The sequence below is a fragment of the Podarcis erhardii genome (assembly GCF_964252035.2).
Source record: "Podarcis erhardii genome assembly, chromosome: 8".
In the NCBI taxonomy this organism is placed as follows: Eukaryota; Metazoa; Chordata; class Lepidosauria; order Squamata; family Lacertidae; genus Podarcis; species Podarcis erhardii.
In genome coordinates, this window is record NC_138499.1 from 47,278,936 (window position 1) to 47,294,736 (window position 15,801).

The 15,801-nt window shown below is 40.6% G+C and overlaps 1 protein-coding gene across 1 annotated transcript; it reads left to right on the forward strand.

The window, feature by feature from the left end:
- The first annotated feature begins 213 nt into the window (after positions 1-213).
- Positions 214-15,614, forward strand: USP14 (ubiquitin specific peptidase 14). Its single transcript, XM_081873249.1, has 16 exons — positions 214-404; positions 1,669-1,814; positions 3,987-4,019; positions 4,654-4,758; positions 5,364-5,467; positions 6,998-7,056; positions 7,750-7,880; positions 8,205-8,285; positions 9,555-9,643; positions 10,325-10,439; positions 11,240-11,305; positions 12,039-12,131; positions 12,776-12,904; positions 13,459-13,519; positions 14,632-14,739; positions 14,880-15,614. Exons 1-16 carry the CDS (start codon positions 389-391, stop codon positions 15,035-15,037), a joined length of 1,494 nt encoding a protein of 497 aa, XP_081729375.1. The 5' UTR covers positions 214-388; the 3' UTR covers positions 15,038-15,614.
- The last annotated feature ends 187 nt before the right edge of the window (positions 15,615-15,801 follow it).

The following is a 15,801-nucleotide window of genomic DNA, read 5'->3' on the forward strand; positions in this document are numbered from 1 at the left end:
TTGCACGAGCACTTGCCGGGCAAATCCTATTACATCCAGCGGGGCTTACATCTGAGTAACTAACGGGACATACCGGGTCCGATCACGAGGCTAAGCAGGCGGAAGCAGCGCGACTGACGGCGAAGCTTCCTCACGCGGCTCCCTTCCGAAGCCGCCGCCGCCGCGCGCCGCGGCCACTGGGGGCAGCAGCGAGGCGGCCTTTCCGGAGTTGCGCGCGCACCCGTCCGCGCTTGCAGCGTCATCCTGAGGGGCCGGTTTGAATGAGACCCCGAGGAAAGGAAGCGCCGCGCCGCCAGAGCTCCTTCTCGCTTCCTCTGCGCGCCCTGAGCTGCCGCCGCCGCCGCCGCCGCTGCCGCCGTCTTCCTGCAGGCTGCTCTCGCTCGCCGCCATGCCGCTTTTCACAGGTGAGCCTGCTCCGCCTCCCGCCACCAGCGCCGCGCAGGGGCCTAGTGCGGCTTCTCCTTCGTAGGCCTTGCTGGGGTCCTCCCGCTCCCCGGGCCGGGGCTCGCTTGCACGGGGCTGCGCGGGCTGCCTTCTCCGAAGGGCCTTCCTGCCCACCAGAGACACGGGGAAGGAGGGAAGGCGGTTTTTATCAGGTGCGAAGTTGGCTTGGCATCATGGAGACACCTGCCCTGGTGAGGGAGGAAGAAGTAGGGGGTCCCTTATTGTTTGCAAGAGTCCCCTTCCTGTCCAGGAAAATGGGGTTGCTGCACAGTAAGCCTTCCTCTAGTCTTCTCATGCACTGCGTAAGCCACCCGTCCTGGATGATTTCGAGTAGCAGTCTTCAACCTTGTCAGAATCTGGCCCCCTTTTGATCACAACATGGAATATGGGACCTTATTCATAAGTTATTTTATGCACACACACATCTTCCTTCCTTTTCCCCAGTGGTGTTATATGCCGCAAAGGAGAATATAGTGGGCTCCTGTGTGGGAGTGTGAGAATTTTGTTGAATGCTGCTAGCCATGCAGTAGTGACGGGAGCTTTCCCTCTAGAACAGTGTTTCCCAACCTTGTGCCTCCAGCTGTTTTTGAACTACAACTCCCATCATCCCTGACTAGCAAGACCAGTGGCAAGAGATGATGGGAATTGTAGTCCAAAAACAGCTGGAGGCACAAGGTTGGGAAACACTGCTCTAGAAATCACCTTTGCATACAACTGTTAAGACTGAGTCCTTGTTTTCCTTTTCATCTAGTAGCTTTCTGTCTAGCCTTCTTTTTTATCTTTTAAAGTGAACAACAAAATGATGGTTGGTGTTGATGCCATTGGTGTGATCCATAAAGATCAGGACGTGATGCATTGGGAGGTACTGAGGACTTTGGGGTCTTCTGAAGACCAATGGTTTACATGATGAATAACACTGTGGTGAATGTCTCAGCTTGCACATGTAAAAGCTTTGGTAGAAGTTCAAATAATGACCCAGTTTGCAAGTAATGCTAAGCCAACCCATGGCTGACCATATAAGGTTCATTATTCTGCAAAGTTCTTGACTGCAGAATCCTTTGTGCTTGAATAGTGAATCTTTCCTTTAAATTTGTGCTTTACAATATTTCATTGTAAAATGAAATATAAACCTCTATAAACATTTTCAGTGTATACAGCATGTAAGAACTGCACACCACTGTACCATAACTTGATGGTTCTATTTTTCTTTCTTCCCCCTTGCAGTTAACGTAAAGTGGGGCAAGGAGAAATTTGATGGAGTGGAGCTGAATACAGATGAACCTCCAATGGTATTCAAAGCACAGCTTTTTGCTTTGACTGGAGTTCAGCCTGACAGACAAAAAGTGATGGTGAAAGGTGGAACTTTAAAGGTAGAGTTTGAGAATAATTTTGCCATACTTTTGTCATTGTGTGTTTTATAAATTTCGTGGATTGTTGCCGTTCTTAGCAGGAGAAAACATATTGAGTTTGGCTTGTGGGATACAGGTAGAGAAGCACCAAAAAAATTAAAGCAGGTAACCATAAAGTGGTGCTTCCCTTTAGGTACTTATGTTTTGGGTATGGTAAGCTACATGGCTGAAAGGAAGACTACTTCCTGTGTGTAATGTGATAACTAAAACTAGCATATTGATGCAAACCAAAGAGAGCTGGTCTGCTTTTGTGATGTTTTAGAGAATGTGTGTGATACCAATTCACCAAAATGGGTGCAACCCACCAAGCATTGCTTCCAGATGTGCCCTGTTCAAATGAACTAGAGCTCAGTAGTGCTTGGTAGGTTGCAAGAGGTATATGCATGCAAATATATAGATACACATACACACTTGTTGCTTTCTTTTTTGTTTGATGCAGTGAGCTGATATGGTAAAAACTATCAAATCACTCAAACTTTAAGCTTTGGCAATTTGATGTCATGAGTACTGCAGGAAAATTCATTCCTGTGTCTAGGACATTGAAAAACTATAATGGTTGAAAAGCCTGAGTATGTTTTGCCTGGAGAAGATTAAGACAAGACGTGAGAGCTGATATCTGAAGTACTGTTACTTGTTGAAGATGGAGCAGACTTAGTGTCTCTTGCTTCAAAGGGCAACACTGAAAGTGATGCTTGGAATTGCAAAGAAATAGATTTTGGCTAAAATTATGTGAATACAGTGGTACCTCCGGTTATGAACGTAATTCGTTCCGGAGATCCGTTCTTAACCCCAAACCATTCTTAACATGAGGCGCGCTTTCACTAATGGGGCCTCCCGCTGCCACCGCGCGATTTCCACTTGCATCCTGGGGCAAAGTTCACAACAAGGAGCATCTACTTCCGGCTTAGCGGAGCTCGTTACCCGAAGCGTTCGTAAGGAGGACGGTACGTAACCCGAGGTTCCACTGTACTTCCTAATGCGTGAACTGTTCAGCAGTTCTTGTAGGACATGCCCATGTCTTCTTTGTTAGAGGTATTTAAACAGAAGAGGGATCTGTCAAGGATTGAGCAAGAATAAACCTTGAGGAAGCAACATGCACATACCTGTCTCTAATATGTAAACACTTTTCTAGCTGCCTTAGCAAGTAGTAGCTGTCGGTAAATAATTCCTTCCCGGCTAGCTTAAGAACTTGCTTATTTTTGCAGTTATACAACATGAAACACCTGCTATTTTATGGCAACTTATGCTTGTATATAGTTGGGAATATTTTCATATATAATTGGAAAACCTATAAAACATGAAGCAGTCTTAGATATTACACTGCTTATTATATAGTTAATGGCTTGCACAAAGAAAGGCATTAACAAATACAGTGGTACCTCGGTTTATAAACTTAATCCGTTCCGGAAGTCGGTTCTTAAACCGAAGCACACTTTCCCTAATGAGGCCTCTCACCGCCAGTGCCCTTTCACAGTTCGGATTCCGTTCTTAGACCGAGGTACCACTGTAATCATAATCTTCTGAGTCTGTGGCTTGGACTCTAGCTTCCATCCTTTGAATGGAAAGGTACTCCATTTGTGGGATTAGACTTCCCACCTCTTCTTTTCCTTAGTGGCCCTCTGCCTTCACATAGTTTTGAAGGTTAGGGGACCATCGGGAATTGAATGGCAGGAGGACTGCAGCAGCAAGAAGGAATTGCTAAAAATCAGGGGGCCCACCTTGTGAGAGTGGAAGTGCTGATACAACACTTTGGGGAACAAGCCCATGTTTGCAGTTCAGAGTCGCTGCAAGTGTACTCCCCATCCATTATACTGCACATTTTCAGTCTCTTCTGTGATAAAGGAATGCTCTGTGTGCACATAGCCTTTCCCTGTTTCATGTATTAAGTCTTTCTAATGGATGAGTGAGAGCTTTTACATAGGTGGGGCTCTATGTGTGTTCTTGAAGCTTGCTGCACTGCAGTTCACATTGGTGCAATCTGCATAAAGTTATTCATGTTTTTGTTCTGTTGGAATGAATAGCACTTAACTACGTCTTTCTGGGGATTGTGCCTTGGGTTTTGCAGCTACTAGATCTGCTGACTCATCTTAATATTATTTCAGGCACTTAAATTTGTTTTGTTTTGTTCAATAGGATGATGATTGGGGCAACATCAAAATAAAAAATGTAAGTATTGCTCAGTGACTATATTGGGCTGGATGTCTTGGATCCTAATTTTTCTTCAGTGAATGGGGCAGAGTTCACAGAATGAGACTTTTCTGCCTCCCCCTTCTCTCTACACTTTTGTGCCCCTGTCTTCTGTGCTTCTTTGGGGTTGGAGACCCTTGGTAATGGTGTGGGATATGGTGTGGAAGCTGCAGGTGGAGGGGGGTTGGGCAGAAATCCCCCCTTTTTATGTGAATTGTTAAAACCTTGTTCTGTATTTGCTACAATTATTCAGCTGTGAATGTGGTAGTCGGGGTTTTGTTTGTTTGTTTCTTAAAGAAGAAGCAAGCATAAAGCTAGTAATGCAAAGTCAGACTTAATAGCTGATACCATTACTTAGCAATCTTGGTAAAAAATTTCCTGAATGCTTAGTAAATAAAAGCATCACTGGAAAGAAGAGAGGCAAGGTTAATTAAGAATATGACAGAGCCTACATTTTAAAAAAATGAACTGGAATATACTGATAGTGCTCAAATATTATTTTTGAAAGATATTCCCTAACTTGCACAAGTAACCAAAGTGTTAAAAGGTCTAAACCACCATGCATTTTATTTCTTAATTGTCTAATTATAGTCTTTGTTCCTTTTTTGAACAGGGCATGACCTTATTAATGATGGGTTCTGCTGAGGCGCTTCCTGAAGAACCAATTGCTCGGCCTGTCTTTGTGGAAGATATGACAGAAGAACAGTTAGCCTCAGCTGTAAGCATATTTTTTCATCCCTTTGCAGAAGTCTGAATGTACTTCCTCATATTGCCACAAGTTTAACTTAATAATGTATTGTGAACTTGCTTCATTTTCAGAGAGAAGAATGGATGTATAAGAGCTGCAAACCTAGTTTTGTATGCCTGAGAAGGGTGTTTGAAAAAGTCTAACAGTCAACTGCTTATTGCCTATTAAGCTAGGAAAATTTCAAAAGCAGTTTGTGGCATGGTGGTGGGGTAGCTGTTTAAAGGAAAGAAATTGGATTCATTGGACTACAGCAAGCCTTTGCATGAGTCTTAAGGTTGCAATACTATACTTGCTAGAAGTCAGCTCCATTGAACTCAATGGAACTGTTGAGTAGACTGGTATAGAATTGCACTTTGGATCCATAGTGGTGCCTTAGTTAAAAGTGTAAAAGCTTTTCTTTTTTTGTTTGTTTGAACAAACCACTTAATTTTGTCCACAGAAAAGTAATAGCTGTACATGTACTAGCCTTAGCTGTGCAAAAGTGCTATAGAACTAAATGTTGATGGTGCTTTTCTGGAAATCACTCAGGAAAAACTGCTGTAAAATATTCAAGCACTCTTATATTTTTGTGGTAGATGGAGTTACCATGCGGCTTAACAAATCTTGGGAATACGTGTTATATGAATGCTACAGTTCAGTGTATTCGCTCTGTGCCAGAACTAAAAGAGGCCCTTAAGAGGTAGGTTTCATATTTTATTCAATGATGTTCAAAATCATTATTAAATAGAGATTGTGGCTTTGGGGGATGGGCTTCAGTATGAGCACCTTATTGTTTTTAACATTCAACTTCTCTTCTTAATGGGTACTAAATATATTGATGCTTACAATTTGGTGGTAGAATTCAGATCCAGTTAGTGATCTGCTTTTCTGCAAGTAGACTTAAACGCTATTATTAATTATTTTAAAATTTGATTTCTATTCCTATCCAATTTATTCCATAATTTTTTCTGTGCCTTGTTTGCCTAGTGTAGCATATTCAGTATAATAGCTTCTATGTTGGCTTTTAAGAATATTTCTCAGGTTGCCAAATCCTAGAGTACTGTGATTTGAGATGCGATTAAGGCTGATATATTAATGCTTTCATATTAAGTAGTTGGTGCAAAATTAATTTACCATGCCTTTAAAATAGTGTTTTCATGCTTAATGTTACTTCTGTGTGTTCTTTACTGCCACTTTGCTCCCGCTCTTTGTGAATTCATCAAGAAGCAGAATAGGCAAAGGTTAGTCTTGTTAGCACTTTGGGAGGTAGGAATCAAATGAATGACTTGTATAACTTGCATATAAAGCAGAGATTAATAGAAGTCATAACATTTTGAAGCATTCCAGATGGGTGAACAGTTCGGCTAAGCAACTCTTTATGGACTCGTTGCCCTTTTAAGGCCTTGATTTGGATCTAGAGGTGCTCTTGTGCAATTGAAAGGCAGTTTTGCTTATGCAAGGTGGCTTTATGTACTTTCTTCCTTTTGTGCTCTTTCGCTGCAGTCCCCTGTGCCACACTCCCATGTTCTCCCAGAGGGTTCCTTAACCCTTGGGTGTAGCTTGTCAGTGGGCATAGGAGACTGGTAGGGAGAGGAAGCCATATTGCAGAAGTGAAGTTCTGATTGCTCATGTTTGGGCCCAAGCACTTGGCTTTTAAACAGTAACTTCATTTTTAGTATATCCTGAGATGGTAATGATAAATATGGAAGCCATGGTAGGTGATGGTTGTGCCATAACTCAGTGAACTCAATGTGTATAGAAATGCAGTTATTGGAAGGCAGAATTTGGAACTCTGCAGAATAGAGAACTGGTTTTATCTTGTGTTGTTGGGGAGATTCTGCCTTGGAGTAAATTTGTGGCCTCAGTTCATTTCTGTGTACAGTGAAAGGAGCAAGACAAGGAGCCTAACGCTGTCCCAATGTCAGTGGGAGTAGAATTTCTGGGGTGGGATGGAGGAACAAATAATGAGTAATCCAGACTTGGGGACAGAAGGATCCTGGAAACCTTGTGCTTTCCTCTGCACATGTGTGCTCACTGTTCTGCAGACACTAGAGGACACGTTTTCATTATTATTTTAAATGGAAGCTGACTCTCAATTTCTACACTTTCATTAGATAAGTTTTGCTCCAAGTAACACAGTCCTGATAAAAGTCCACCTCAGCATTATTTTTGTGGGGGCTGCATTGATTCCAAGGCTAAATTAAATAACATGTTTTAAACATCTCTTTAGATATGCTGGTGCCTTAAGAGCTTCAGGAGAAATGGCCTCTGCTCAGTACATCACAGCAGGTTTGTATTTGATCATCAATGTAGAGCTTTCTGCTGCTTAAAAAAACCCTCTTTGTAACAGAATTTTAAGGATTCTATTCACTAGATTATAACTGAGGGGAAGCCAAAGGCAAGTGGTGTCTTAACAGGCAAAGAAACACATCTCACTGTCTTATTTTTTGTACTTCTGAAATGTCTAGGGTTGTCCCCACCCCAAATCAATTACTGTCATTTTGTTGAAGCTGATGGGTCCCTTACAAATCTCCAATTCTATAATTCTATCAACAGTTAATAATGTTTCTTGAGTTTTCAAAGAATCTCAAATATAACTAATGATTTTCAAGTGTGAAGTTTTATAATTGTGTTTAAAGAGCAAAAATATCCTTATTCAGAGGTGCTCTTGAGGAGCTACTGATAAATTTTGTAGTAACAATTGGCTTTGGGTGCCATGAAGGATTCTCATACACTGAATCTCCACATGCAGCAGTTTAGTCTGTTACAAGGGTGTGATGTATTTAGTCCTGTTTTGCAGGTAGATTGTTGGGACATATGATGTAAAAAATTTAACTAGCCCTGTTCTAAAAGTAATACTATGGTATACAATAAAAAGGGAAATATTTATTTGAACTATATTGTGTTTATTGCATCTATCCTTTAGTGCTTAACAATTTAATGTTTATTCACTTTTAAAAACAACTCTGTTTTATTTTTAAGCTCTTAGAGATTTATTTGATTCCATGGATAAAACCTCCTCTAGTATCCCTCCCATCATTCTCCTCCAGTTTTTACATATGGCCTTTCCCCAGTTTGCGGAGAAAGGGGATCAAGGCCAGTATCTTCAACAGGTAAATGCTTTTATTTTACTTTCTAATATTCAGGCAGCATATGTCTCCCCAAAATACATCTATTGTTCAACCAGTTTCATATGTTTCAGTTGTGAGGCAATAATTAAGTACAAACCTGCGTACAGTTTTTGTAAACTTGAATTTAATAATTGTATTCATATGATTCTGTAGCAACTATGAAGAAAAACACTTTTGAAAGAATGTTAATACTTCAGATTTATGATGTTTGCAGTAAACTCAAATTAGTATATTTATTGCAACTTCTTTTGTCAAACTCAAGCTATCACTGTGCCAAACGTTTGCTTTTCTCTGCTTCTTTCATAGGATGCCAATGAATGCTGGGTTCAGATGATGCGAGTCCTGCAGCAGAAGTTAGAAGGAATTGAAGATGACACAGTTATGGAAGTAAGTGGTCTTAGTCTTACAGTCCTGGAGAAAATGTCATTAACTGTGCTCAGCCAAAAACAGCAACAACTTTTGATTTTGACACACACAAAAAACCATGTGCTGACTGTGTGCAAGTTTTGGGGTAAACCTTAAGGACTGTGACCTTTAGTACATAACATTTTAATACGTTTATTATACTGCTGCATAGCTTCATTTCCAGAGACTTGCCGAATGTGCCCCCCCCCCCCAATACTTGAACAACTGACTGTAGTGGCAACAAAACCTGTCCACATTTTTAACTTCGAATTGAAGTCTCAAATATTAGCACTGTGTAGAAAAAACCTTGAGTAGCAACTACAGAAATAAGAAACTCAAGCTGTTGAATACGCCACCATCAATAAAAAGTTGCTTTGATGGAGTATATCTGAGGTACATATACCTAGAGATTTCAGAGAGCACAACTGTCCTCATTTATCCAGTGTTAAGGAACAGCTTTAAGCTCACACAAAGGGTTTGTCCATGCAGAGCTCTCCTTCATACTGAAGAGGATGGGGGATCATTAGAGCTCTCCTGTTCACTAAGAGCTCCTGACCGAGCTAATGTAGATTCTGAATGTGCTGGAAGCTGTCATTCAGTGGCTTCCACATGTGGAGTACCCACTCAGCCTGTCTCACTTCCACTCCCTGCCTTCCTCCTTCCATGTCCTGCAGCTGCTTTAAGCAATTTCACATAGGGAGAGGAAGTGTTCCACTTTTCAACAGCTGTCAAAGCTCAGGTCTGTACCCAGTCTTAATAAGCGCAGTAATACTGAAGGCCAGGCATAACATTGTAAGAGTAAAGGAACTGGGAAGATGTAATGTGGCTTAAAGAAGCTCAGAATGAGAAGTCTGTTTCAGAGCACAGTTCAAAGTTGTTGGTATTGACCTTTAAAGCCCTAAATAGCTTCGGCCCTGTATACCTGCAGGAGCGACTCCACTTCCATTGTTCAGCTTGGACACAGATCCAGCTCCGAGGGTCTTCTGACGGTTCTCTCACTGCGAGAAGTGAAGTTATAGGGAACCAGGCAGAGGGCCTTCTCGGTAGTGGCACCCGCCCTGTGGAATGCCCTCCCATCAGATGTCAATGAAATGAACAACTGTATGACTTTTAGAAGACATCTGAAGACAGCCCTGTATAGGGAAGTTTTTAATGTGTGATGTGTTACTGCGGTTTTACATTTTGCCAGAAGCAAATGGGCGACATATAAATAATAAATTGTATTATTATATTACTTCTTTGTTTTTACAGACTGACTCTGGAGCTTCAGGAGCAGCAGCAGCACCTCCTAAAAAGAAGAGCTTAATTGACCAGTTTTTCAGTATTGAGTTTGAAACTATGTATCCTAAACGTTACTGGCAATACATGGGGGATGATGTTCATGGTAATAGCAACATGGGCAGGGTTGGGATTTTACTGACACAAGAGGAAACATTTTTTTTATAGGATGGGTGATTATTAACATAGAATAGAAATAAGGAATGGCAAGTGGATAGAGGGAAATGAAAATCTAGGAGCTACACAAACTTTGTTTGTTTGTTAGTGAATCTGGGGCAGGGGTGAGGAATCGGGGGGCCTTCCAGATGTTGGACTTCAAGACTCATCCACCCCAGGCAGCATGGCCAGTGGTCACAGGCAATGGGAGTTATAGTCCAGCAGTCTCTGGATGGTCACAGGTTCCTCATCCTTGATGTGATGTAGCAAGGTTTCAAATCAAATAAAAACACAGCCAGCTGTTTTTGTTAAACAGTTCCAAAGTTGCAAGGGGCGGGTGAAGTTCATGCCAGGATGTGCAAATGTGTCCTGTACTGTTTGTTAGCAAAATAATTGGTCACTGCTATCAAAACAGCTTTCCTTGAAATAAGCACCATTGTTTCACAGCAAATTAAAACATGCTGAAATGAAGAGTAAGTATTGACTGGCACTTGTTTTAACTGTTTCATTAAGCTCAGCAGTGTTGAAATAGAGCAGCACTTCAAGTCTTTGCATAAATATATATTTGTCCTTAACATTACGCAAAGCATGAAATGCACAGAAGCAGAAGAGGAGGATGTCACAAAAGGAAGAGAGAATCAACTCCAGCTTAGTTGTTTTATCAATCAAGAAGTAAAATATCTTTTCACGGGTCTTAAACTGGTGAGCAACTTCACTTCATTGTCTCTGGAAGTTGCTTTCTTTCTGTAGCACAGTGCTTGAAAGACCTTGCTTACTTTTGGCTGGCTTGAAAACAAGCCACAAAAAGATGGTGGGGATAGGGAGAAAAAATTGTTGTGTGGGTTGTTTGGACACAAAATGCAGATTTGTGTCCTGAACATGCACTCCTAACTTTTAGGTGTCTTAATCTGTAAAGCAGAATTGCATTGCAAGTTCTGTTTTGCATTTTGCCTTCTCTATCCCATCCGATTGCTATGTATATACCATTTCTTTAGTAGCTTATTTTTTTCTATGCTAATAAAGCAGAGAATTCAAGAGGACTCTCCTCCTTCTTGGTCTCCTTCAGAACTGATATGGTGTTAAGGTAGAAGGCTGAGCATGAAATGTAGACTAGTATCCTAAGTATGACCACAGGATTAAGAACGCAGAACAGATGGGGAGACTGTCCAGACTAGATTGGGTTGTATGAGCAGATGTCTGATTGTACAGTGTGGAATGCCACCCTTTGCTTTTTAGTTCAGACTTTAAAATGCAAACTCAAAATGTCACCAGCTGATAGGCATTTCAAAGACATCTCCGACTGTTCCATATCTCCCTATTCTTGGTGATTGCTTGAAAGTGCCCCAGAGATTACTGCATTTAAGACCCATCCATTGGTATAGGCTATATCTTATTTTGGCAGAAACCAAAATAAAAGCAGGGAGAGGGCAAGTTAAGACACCAAAGCAGGGGTTTTGGAATGATTTTGTATGATGTGATGTAGTATTATGTTTCTGTTTCAGCGTCTTCAAGAAGAAATTACCAAGCTGTCTCCAACATTGCAAAGAAATGCACTCTACATAAAATCTGTGAGTAAAATTTGTAGCCATAAAACCGTTTATGTTGACATTTTAGAGGTGTAGAGAGTAATAAAGTTCAAAGACCCTACAATATCAATAGATTGGATTTTGTTGTGCTGCATAAATTGGAGAAGTACGCAGTATAATTCTAAGTATTGTAATCTGATACCCCATTCCAGTACTGTAACAAGTAGCTTATGGGAGTAACTTGTATCACCTGCACAATGTGCATGTACCTTGCTGGGAGGGGGGGGGGTAGTGTGGGGCTGGGTAAATAGTGCAAGCCCAATATGGGAACCTGATACTACTTGTACCAAAAGGTGTGTATTTTGTTTGTGGATTTTGCACATAATCCAGTTACAGTGGTACCTCAGGTTACAGACGCTTCAGGTTACAGACGCTTCAGGTTACAGACTCCGCTAACCCAGAAATAGTACCTCGGGTTATGAACTTTGCTTCAGGATGAGAACAGAAATTGCAGCGCAGTAGCAGCGGGAGGCCCCATTAGCTAAAGTGGTGCTTCAGGTTAAGAACAGTTTCAGGTTAAGAATGGACCTCCAGAACGAATTAAGTTCTTAACCCGAGGTACCACTGTATATGGAATTCAGTGTTCTTATTTTCAGTGAAATTTCTTCTTGTAATCCAGGGTCATACAGGATATAAAGTTTAAAATGAATGCATACTTCATTTGCTTCCACTTGCAGCTAGGTAGTTAATGCTGTGAATATTTTGCTTGTTTTAGTCCAAGATAAGTCGCTTGCCTGCCTACCTGACTATTCAGATGGTTCGTTTCTTTTACAAAGAGAAAGAATCTGTGAATGCCAAAGTTCTCAAGGTAGGTGTTTCATACATTATTATTATAATTATTTAAATTTGCCTATAGTTCTTCATCCAGAAGATCCCAGGGCGGTTCAAAACACCACTACAGTTCTGCTTTTTGATCCACCTGGTGGTCAACAAGCTGCTAAGTGAACTTGGGTGCTTCCATGTCAATTTAAACTGTTGTGATAGGAGTGAAAGCTGAACCAGCATAGCCCATTTGATTAGGAGCATGATTTTTCTGCTAGAAAATGTTTCAGACCATGTGATAGTATGAAAGCTGTAACATGACAGAACATTCTGCAGACATTCACAGAATATATTTTTATATGTTAAGGCTAGGCTATGGAAAGGGCTATTAGCTCCAGCATATACTTTATGTGCAAAAAGTTCCCGATTCAGTAACTAGAATCTCCAGGTAGAAACTTGGGAGTTGCTGCCAGTCAGGAGACAGTTCTGAGCTAGATGGCAGCTTGCTATGTTCGTAAGTGTTTTTTGTTTTTTAAGTAAATCCTGAGTTTTAAGTGAAAAGGCAACTTTAAATGTGTTAAATTAACTGCATTTAAAGCAGTCCTGGGAAATGGTGTCTGTGGTGGTCAGTTAGCTTCATATGATGCTTTACAGAGATGTTAAGCAAGCCTCTCTCCTAACTGCTCCTAGGATGTTAAATTCCCTCTTATGTTGGATGTATATGAGCTATGTACATCAGAACTGCAAGAAAAGATGACCCCGTATCGATCAAAATTCAAGGAACTAGAAGACAAAAAAGCCAATCAGCAGCCAAAGAACGTAGGTGTCCTATTAAGATTGGTTTAGCAGTGTACCTAATTTTCTTTTATATACAAGCCTTAAATAAGAGCCAGCATTGGACAAGTGAACCATTATGACCCAAACATCATTTAGATGCTTTATAATAATGCTGTATTTTCAAAAATTTAAGACTTGATTATCAACATTTGCTGTTGAATTTCATTAATTCCTAGACCTAGTAATTGTATTAGCGTATGCAGCTGCCATTTCCCTCTTGCTGACAAATTCTTCCCTTTAATTTTATTAATGGGAAAATCAATGGATAATCCCACTTGTTGAAAGCAGAGTGGCTACTTCTTCATTGGTTGTGCTTCTTACTCTGGCTGTGATACTTTTGGAGTTTCTGTAATGCTTTGACACACCATGTAATTTGCTCCAAAGACTTTTAACTTTTATTTAGAAATTGTTTCTCATTGATAAAGGTCATCAGTGATCATTTATTAGGATGATATGTTATTTTATTTTTAATGTATTTCTCTTTTGCCTTATATGAACATAACTCATGTAAACCATAGATATGTTTATTTTTTAAGTCTAGTAAAGGTGATGGTGCACAGAAGGAAGTTAAATACGAACCATTTTCCTTTGCTGATGGTAAGTGGAAATTGAAAGGACTTTGGATACATTTAAAACTCTGATTTTTTTCACCTTAGATTACCATAAGGCGTTTAGGTATTGAAAATGGACAAAACACATAAGCATTTTTATTATTTCCTTGTCTGAACAGCTGAAGATATATTTGACCAAGTGAGTGAAGGGTGTAAGGGTGTAAGTGGTGTCTGATAAATTGCCCAGCTTAGTATTTGAATAGTACTTGATCTATGGTACAAAAACTAAAGCTCACAACTGCTACAGAAATATAACAGGAAAGAGATCAGGTGAGATCATGTCTTTGTACCAGACAAGCATTTGATCTTCTACACTCTTTTTTGTTGTTAAAGTAGATGATTTTTAAATTTTATTTTGGCTTGCACTTGTTAAAATGGAACTGCGTAGTTTTTTTACGCATGTTGTTTGCAGTCTGCCACAGGTAACAAATCTGGACAAAAATAACACAGGTAGCAAAGCTAATTTCTTCCCAAGCCTGTTACATGTAGTTCTGCTATTCGCTCTATGTGTCTACAAATTTCCTTAACCTCAGACACTGCTTAATTTTGCAGGCAGTCTCTTCCTTCACATGCTTAATTTGGTGTTCTTGGGTGTGTGCTTATGTGGAGAATGCATTCATGAATAAGGATTAAGGATCATAGGAGTTGTAATCTAGCAGCATCTGGAGGGCTATAGGTTCCCCATCCCCACCCTAAAGCTCTAAAGCATGGGTTGGGAGCCTTTTTGACCCAGTGGGCAAGCCACTTATCATTTCCAATTCTCATGGGTCAACTTTGGCAGGTCTAGACCTCTTGTCAGTGCTGGGTGTCAAGTATTTTTGCAGCACTGGGTGGTAAAGCTGCTTTCTGCAGGAATCCACTGTGCAATCAAGTACCCATGAGGAACTTGAGCTGCACAGCTGATTTAGCTGCTTCAGTATCTGCCTGACACTTGACACCACATGGACAAGTTTTGGGGAAAGTAGGCTTGTGGCCCAAATTTGTGGGATGGAAGGTCCGCATGCCTACTGTAAAGATTCCTGTGGCAATCACAAAGAGACGTGGGTTAAGTGTGCGGATTGTTTACTGTAGTGTTACATTATGATCTTTCTCCCCCAGATATTGGCTCCAACAACTGTGGATATTATGACCTACAGGCAGTGCTAACACATCAGGGAAGATCTAGTTCTTCTGGACATTACGTATCTTGGGTTAAAAGAAAACAAGGTACTGAGGCAATTTTAGATGCTAGCAAAATAATAGTACATGAAGGTTGGCTGGTTTTATTGAATGATAAATTGGAAGTCCTAGCTCTGAATAGTTCATGTAATATGTGGTATTAATTTACTATTTCTTTTTCTTCACAGATGAGTGGATTAAATTTGATGATGACAAAGTCAGCATTGTTACACCTGAAGATATCTTGAGGCTATCAGGGGGTGGAGACTGGCATATAGCTTACGTTCTACTTTATGGGCCACGCAGAATTGAAGTAGTGGAAGCGGAAGTGGAAGCTGATCAATAGACTTCATTTTTACCATTTCTGCCTAGGTGTGAAATAAATTTCTTAACTCCAGAGAGCTTCACAGAGGCTGCAAAATTGGTTCCTTCAGTCTACTGTCATTTGGAGCGGCAAGGAAGCAAATCAGGTTTTGAAACTGACCTCTGCACTAAAGTCACTACTACAGTCACTCAATAGTTGTTATATTTGAAATTGATTTTAGTTTTCAGGTTGCAAAAAAGTCCATTTTAAAACAACTAAATTTTAACAAAATTAAGCAGGCCTCCTGCCCTTTCCTCTAATGTTATCAGCAAGATATTTATTACACACCTATTCATGCATCATTTTGTTGTTAATTCTTGCATGGTTTCTACCAGTTCAGTAGCTGTCGATCCTTTCTATTGTGTCTTGACAGCTTTGTCAAGTGGAATATCAATTGTTGCCTCAACATGTAACACAGTGCTGCTGCCCATAGCCTATGGAAATATGGCTACAATCACGTATTTGTCCAGCCTGATGTGCCAACCTGGTCTGTTCTGTTGCTGGCATTCCATGACTTTGAATAAATGGTGATCAGTAATGATGGTGCTTCTTACATAAATGTTTGGTGTTTTGTCTTCTTGCTAGAGCTTAACCGTATACCTCTTGGCTTGTATCCAGTGCAGGGCTAAGTAAGCATCCCATCCAGCTTCAACAGGAAACCAAAGAATACAGTTTAGCAAAACTGTGATTGAGTGGTTTAAATTGAGGTAAAGGAGAGGAAGTGGTTACAGTTTTGGGAAATAGTT

Excerpts from the sequence above, each read along its gene's own strand:
- USP14 (XM_081873249.1), top strand. Across the intron at positions 4,759-5,363 it reads AAGAACAGTTAGCCTCAGCT|ATGGAGTTACCATGCGGCTT; the intron begins GTAAGCATATTT and ends TTTTTGTGGTAG. Across the intron at positions 14,740-14,879 it reads TTGGGTTAAAAGAAAACAAG|ATGAGTGGATTAAATTTGAT; the intron begins GTACTGAGGCAA and ends TTTTCTTCACAG.